This window comes from Cottoperca gobio, chromosome 14, assembly GCF_900634415.1.
Source record: "Cottoperca gobio chromosome 14, fCotGob3.1, whole genome shotgun sequence".
Taxonomy (NCBI): Eukaryota; Metazoa; Chordata; class Actinopteri; order Perciformes; family Bovichtidae; genus Cottoperca; species Cottoperca gobio.
The window spans coordinates 12,398,965-12,406,383 of NC_041368.1; the positions used below are offsets into that span (position 1 = coordinate 12,398,965).

General features: G+C 37.5%; 1 protein-coding gene across 1 annotated transcript; it reads left to right on the top strand.

Moving 5' to 3' along the window:
* LOC115018998 (INSYN2B protein-like) lies at positions 1–5,801 on the top strand. Its single transcript, XM_029448302.1, has 3 exons — positions 1–164; positions 2,257–2,331; positions 5,088–5,801. Exons 1-3 carry the CDS (start codon positions 121–123, stop codon positions 5,305–5,307), a joined length of 339 nt encoding a protein of 112 aa, XP_029304162.1. The 5' UTR covers positions 1–120; the 3' UTR covers positions 5,308–5,801.
* Positions 5,802–7,419: the final 1,618 nt, after the last annotated feature.

A 7,419-nucleotide genomic window follows, 5' to 3' on the forward strand; every position in this document is an offset into this window, starting at 1 on the left:
TGTTGTTGCCTCCTTCCCCACAGTGCTGCAAATCAGCAGCCCTACAGCAGAGGCTCGAGACTGTGGAGGCCAGCCTGGCAGCCAACAAGGACAGGATCACTACTCTGCTTAACATTATCCATGACCTGGAGATGTGCCACACTCCCACCAGCAGGTAAGAGGATGTGTGTATCTGCACGACACCTCCAATGTACTATTTTACTTTACATATACACTCGCAACAGAATTATTTCATGCTGCTTATCAAACATTTAGTGTATAGTTTAACTACAATACAAAACCTGCAGGGTCAGATATGACTGAATTATAAATATATTCCACATTCAATTCCACATTCCAATAAAGGTGTAGCTGCTTGGCAGATTTGGTCTAGGGAATTACTTTAAAAGCTGCCCTGCATTGCTGATCTTTGACTTTCCAGTGAGTCATCACTTGCATTTACTGAATCCCCCCAGTGGCTTTGCAATGCATTGGCAAACTGCATTGATTTTTAATGTAAAAAAAACACTTGTGTGTGTTTGTGTAATTATATATAAGCCCTTTGATTATTCATCCATAGTTTAGTGGAGAAACTGCTGGTTACTGTGATGGCAATAGAAAACCACATACAACAGAGAAACCAGGGTATGTAGGGTAGAAATGTTTGTTTTAATCAAAAGTTACAGCACAGATTGGACTGCCTAAAAACGTTTTATTTCACCCGGGGACGGTGCCTTACTTCCTGTTGTGTGTGTGCTTGATGCATTGGGTCGTCTCGTCGCTTTTTTTTAATAAACTAGCAAAACCTTGACCTAAATTATTATTAATATTTGCCCTAACCACGAGATTAAATCAACATGAGACCTTACGCCTAATTGTAACTTTAAACAGAGATGATTTGTTTTTATTTTTTGTTATCGATTTTGGAAGATAAACTTAGATTTGTTCTTCTTGTACTGCTGCAACCGCGACAAATAGACTTCCCTGCAGATTTTCAAATTACTTTTATCTGATATCATAACGTTATATTGGAAAATAAAAATGAAAGCACCCAGGATATATTTATAAAACGTTAACCCAAACAACAAAGATTAACATTACTGTCCGATCACACTGGGATCTTGACTCACTCTCACTCTTTTCATTCACACACATAACTCAACTCTGGGTTGCAGGCACTTACTCGCCTGTTGTAAATTGAACAGCTAACGAAAAGGTGCACTATACTTCAAATAGGTGAACAAACTGGTGATGTTGGGGTTATACCTGAACATTTACAGTAGACTAGGGTGACTTTAGGGGTAAACGTTAGCGTTACCATGCGCACAAAGCCTGTTTAAAGGAAACCGTTAATGTGAAGTTAGCTTGTTAGTTAGCCAGTACAGTTAGCTACCCAGTACATTTCATTCAATATCCAAGGCACATGATATGGGGCACAAGTTATGACATTCTAATCTTCATCAAAAGACTTCGTCAAAGCGCGTACTGCTACGTCCTGCAAAACCATGCCCATCCGGCTGAAATACCAAGTTGTTAGGGAATCCCTAACACACTTACCTGTTTTATTTTACCCCCCTATTTAGTTATAAAAATAACACAAAATCTGTGCAACACAGAAAACATTTGGAAAGTGTGTGGTAGATGTTCTAGAATTAATTTAGATGCAGCCACTTTGTTGAACATTGAATTTGTACTGACATTGACCTTGTGAACATATTGAAAATAAAGCCCTAACAAGAGAAATAAATATGATTTACACCATTTATTACATACACTATGATGTGAGAAGTTGCATAATTACCTTCTGAACGTGAACATACTGTCAAGATGTTATGAAGCTGTGATCGCAGTGTGGCGATGTGAAGCCTTAACATTGAAGATTTCAAACAGGTCTGTGAATGTGTGAATGAGTGTGACAGAAACCTACTTGGGCATTTCAAGAGGGCATATCTCGGAGAGATTTATTTAGCGTAGAACTCTTCTGGGACAAATAACAAGAATTAAAACTGCCTTCTGGCAATGTGTCTCTGTCAATCAATCTCATCCACTGTGCTAATAAGTTGTGACTGCCTCCGAGGTCATGTTTCAGAATAACCAGCTCCTAATAACCAACTGATGTCTGACATAATGCATGTTATATGGCTCATCGCTTCCAACAACAGTCATACTGAAAGGATGAGTGGAGAGAATATTTAAATGTGAATCTGAAAGAATGAGAGTTTTGGATGTTTCTCTTATTTATTGTATGCAATTTCATTTGTGTTTCCTTTATCCTAGCCGGCGATGCTACAAAACTGGACAGGACCTCAAAAACTGCTCAACTTGCCAGAAGACTGCATGTATTGTCTACAGGTGAGATAATGATAGAGAAGAGAGAGAGAGAGAGAGAGAGAGAGAGAGAGAGAGAGAGGAGAGAGAGAGAGAGAGTAGAGAGAGAGAGAGAGAGAGAGGAGAGAGAGAGAGAGATAGAGAGAGATAGATGATAGTGATAGTAGAAGAGAGAGAGAGAGAAGAGCGAAGAGAGAGAGAGAGAGAGAGAGAGAGAGAGAGCTGAGAGCGCGGCTCGCTCGTAGCTAGCTCGATAGATCTCTAGCAGAGCCCGCGCAGGAGAGGGAGCGCGAGAGATAGATATATAGATAGGATAGCGATATAAAGCGAGATAGAGACGCCCGAAGACGCAGGAGAGAGGAGAGAGAGAGAGAGAGATAGATAGATAGATAGATAGATAGATAGATAGAGAGACAGCCGCAGATAGATAGATAGAAGATAGAGAGCGAGATAGATAGATGATAGATAGATCAGCGCGCAACAGACAGAGAGAGATGAGAGATAGAAGAGATAGAGAGAGAAGATAGAAGAGAGAGAGAGATAGATAGTAGATAGATAGATAGATAGATAGATAGATAGATAGATAGACAAACAGACAGAGAGATAGATAGATAGATAGATAGATAGATAGATAGATAGATAGATAGATAGATAGATAGATAGATAGATAGAGAGAGAGAGAGAGAGAGAGAGAGAGAGAGAGAGAGAGAGATAGATAGATAGATAGATAGATAGATAGATAGATAGATAGACAGACAGACAGACAGACAGACAGACAGAGAGAGAGATAGATAGATAGATAGATAGATAGATAGATAGATAGATAGATAGATAGACAGACAGACAGACAGACAGACAGACAGAGAGAGAGAGAGATAGATAGATAGATAGATAGATAGATAGATAGAGAGAGAGAGAGAGAGAGAGAGAGAGAGAGAGAGAGAGAGAGAGACAGACAGACAGACAGACAGACAGACAGAGAGAGAGAGAGAGATAGTGAAATTGCCAATTTTGCCTGCATGCGGTGTTTGACCTGTTAAGTGAAGAGAGCAGCTCTAGAAACTACATTATTGCCTAAATATAGATCTATGGTTGCAGAATATCATGAATATATAGTATGATATTGTTTTGTGTTATTTCTTTGTTTTGATTATAGGCTGGGACAGGAAGCTTTAATTTAGATAAAGTAAAACATGTGGGCTTAAAACATCCACTTGTGAGATATTTTCACACAGGTATGAAAAAAACATTTTAAATCGATATTTTAAAATGACACTCCGTTTCATAGACTTATGATGAAAAGCCACAGGATGAGAGCTTAAATTAAACATGGATTTCAATAAAATTCTGAATTGCTTTACCGAACATTTTGATACGCACAGCAGTGAGACCATGCATCGCTTTTTCCAAGGGCAATTTCAAACTATAGAGTTTATCTACAGTTTCCTTTGTGTTTGAAACACAATTCAACAAGGTCGAGTCATTTTGAAATATCAGCTGCCAAGCAGTTCACTGCCAGCCTGCCCACTTCTCTTCACTGAAAATGAATGACTTACTGTATGGGCAGCTTACTAAATAAAAAGCGCTGTACTACTCATTTGTTACATCCCTCAGAATATATAGGGGGTTTACATTTTCCTCTGTGGGAAAATCATAAATCTTTTGAAACAACTGTCAAACTAAAGCACTGACCGTATGTGACTGAACCTATTCATAATCCAATTGTATGGAGGGATGCACTCTCTGAAGTTCAAACTAGCAAAGAGGGAAAAGTCATTCCCAAGCAGCCTGCACAATAGATTTATAAATATGTATAATGATCCCTGTACTGAATTCATGTAAGCATTGTTAATGTGATTAAAAGGGGATTTCATGTCGTATAGAAATGAAATATTTCAGCAGATGAGATGAGCTGTAAGAGGAGGGTGAGTTTATTTAAAGTAGCCTCACGCTAAAATTAGACATTTGGCATTTTCTTATTTTCACATCCTGCAAAAATTTTAAGCAATTATAATTTAAAGGTGAAACTGTAATTTTTGTTTACTTAATAAAGAAAGATAAAGAGAGACTTGTATTACATATACCTTGCCCATTTTCTTAAAGTTGTAGTGCATGAAAACTTATCATAGAATAGTGGTTGGCCAACTTTGATCTTGGTTTGCACCCATTAGCTGAAATGTTGCATCAGTTAAAGGGGATGAAAAAAATAATAGAACATTGTCCCAGAAATACTGCATTTGAAAGGAGGCTACTGAAATCTAAGTCTTCTCATCATCTTTTGGAGAAAAAAAATCTCATGCTCTACAAAGCAAAACCTAAAACGGTCTTTATCTTGAAATATTCAAAACATTCCTCCTGATCTACTTATTTTCAAAGGCGCTTTTGCATGACAAAAAGATGTTACGTAAGTTGATCTGCTGACTGCTGTGTGTTGGCATCTGGTCCTTAAAGGCCAAGTGGAAGATAAGGAAATTTGAACAAGACGTGTGCACCTTCAGACAAAAAGGACACCCTGCTGAGGGATGTCTTCCTGCCAAAACCAATTGACCAATTTGAAATCTGACAAATGCAGAGCTTCCCACATGAGTGCCACAAAGTGAGCTGTAGCTACAAAAGCTTGATGCATAATAGAAAAAATAAGCTGGTAATGCAGATCTGACAAACATAGGCATCCTTTTACATTCTTCGGCAAGAGCTGAATTTGAAACATTTTGTGTTGCTTTCACATCTGTGTTTTGGGGGATTTTAGTCATTTTTGAGCTGCATGTCTGTTTTTCCAGCGTGGAGTATGACTTCAGACAGCAGGAAAGACGCTTCTTGGAAGTTCTGAATCTTTCAGCAAGAGGAAATAATACTTTCAACATGCACCTATCCCCGCCCCTGAACTTCAGCCTGCTCAGAAATGTCATCATTAAGAACTTAACAAAGTCAAAGGTGAGAAGCAAAAAGCTGTGCAAGACCCTGTTCAAATGGCTGCCCAGGAAAATCCAGCAAGTGTAGACCTCTCAACAATACCTGTGCACTGTTTAATAGCCATAAACCTGTGTTACAAGTGACCAGCAGAAGCCTTCCTACCCATAGAATGAGGTTACTCTGGATTAGGCTCTTCCTCAGTAGAGTTCCACTTTCCTCTGTCAAAGCTTATAAACTTGATTTTGTACTCAAACTTGGCCCTTATCTTCGTGACCTTCAGGTACTATCATCCATAAGGATTATTTCACTTTTGAAAGTTAATGTTGTTTTGTTGTCAATGTGCCTGCTTAAAATGTATGGCCAACCACAGCCATATATTTCTTTATCTAATTTTGCATACAAGATTCTGTTATGCACCTTTATGATTAATGCACTATGAGTTCCACTTGATGTTACATTATCCCTTCAATTGCCCCCCCCCCCCCCCTTACCTGCTTCTCCTGAGACTAAATGTACATAAAACAAGTTTTTGAATGGAATCATTTTGAAATGCAAAAATAAATCAGAATTTTCTGACTGTTTATTTGTCTCTAAATCTGTTCATTTATCCAGAGCTTTGTTTAATTGAATGCTAAACCTCCCTTTGAACACTTTATGAATTAAAACGTTTTTTTAATTGGCTAAGAGGTACAGCTTCAGTGCATCTGAACCTTTTTCCCAACTGCAAACTAACCACGAGAGGGCAGAAAATAGAGAAACATTCATTATGTCTTTGCCAATTGTGCTGATGGTCTCCAAATCCCCAAACAATCTGAACTTCATAAAAGGTTTCTGAGTAAAACAATGACATGACGAAAGGCTGCAATGAAGCGTGAGTCAAATTCAAAATGTCCATGTGCACATGAACACACAGGCGCATGAACATAAAAAGCCAAGAACAGCAACATAAAACAAAACCTTGTGGACGGTTTCACTGAAGCCTTCATAAATGATCAATGCAAGGGGAACATGAGATTTAGAGAATTTTTTGTGGGGAAATGCGTTTGAGTACAAAACGTATAAACAGTTTATTTGAGCAGCAAGCAAAACATAAATTGTGATAGTATATTTTTGAGCAGGACATAGTAGTTGGAAATACTTTAATAAAAAAGACAGGGAAGATAATACCAACTGAAAAGTACAGTCTTGCGACAATGGTACTAGAGGGAAATGTGGGTCCATAGCAGCTGTGACAGCCTTGTAGCCTCATGCAAGTTTAAAGGAGTGGGGTTTTTAAAACTAGGAATTATAGCAATGCATGCATGTATTTAGAGCTGCAATTGTCAGATAACGGCCAAATACCTTTACACTTTATGTAACATAAAGGGGAACTCCACTGATTTTACACATCAAAGTTTGTTTACAGGTCTTGGACAGTAAGCTACTGTAACTGATTATGTGTAAACAGTTGTATATGTGAAGTCAGGAACACAGCCTGTGATTGGTTGACAAATCAGGAACACAGAATCTGATTGGTTGACAACAACATTAACTGTTTTCAACGTGTAAGAATTGATAAAATAATCACAGAGGACATTCAAGGTTGGATTTATCATTATGGATTTATTTTACAAAGTCTCCAAAAAGACACTGCCGTTCAAGACTGGATTAGAAAGCTTTTGAAACGGACACAATGACACGGGAGCCTCATCGGAATAGCACAACAGCTTCTCTGCATAATGTAAGTCTCTGACAAGCAGGCAGCGTTCCAGATGTGTTAACATCATATATGACATACTTCAACCTGACACCAACAATATAATGAGCTACACATGAATATATTATATTTTTGTATTATAATTATTGATGCATTAATGTGTTCATCACTTTAATGTTGCAGTTGATTTTTTACCGCAATGTTTCTTGTGAATTTCACCAAGATATCAACACAGTTTATCTTAACCTTTAATAATAAATGATCAATTATTTGTTGACTATTTATTTTATTTTTATTTATCCTGATCTGATTCTTCAAAGTAACTAAATATATCAAATAATGTATCAAAAAGTACATAGTTTCCCTCTGAATTGTAGTGGAGTAGAAGTATAAAATAACAAAATGGAAATAGTTTTATTAAGTATTTTAAAACATTGTTATTGTAGTTATAGTTGTATTTAAGCATTGTAAATGTAATTGGTCTATTTGTGCGGAAGAGGTGC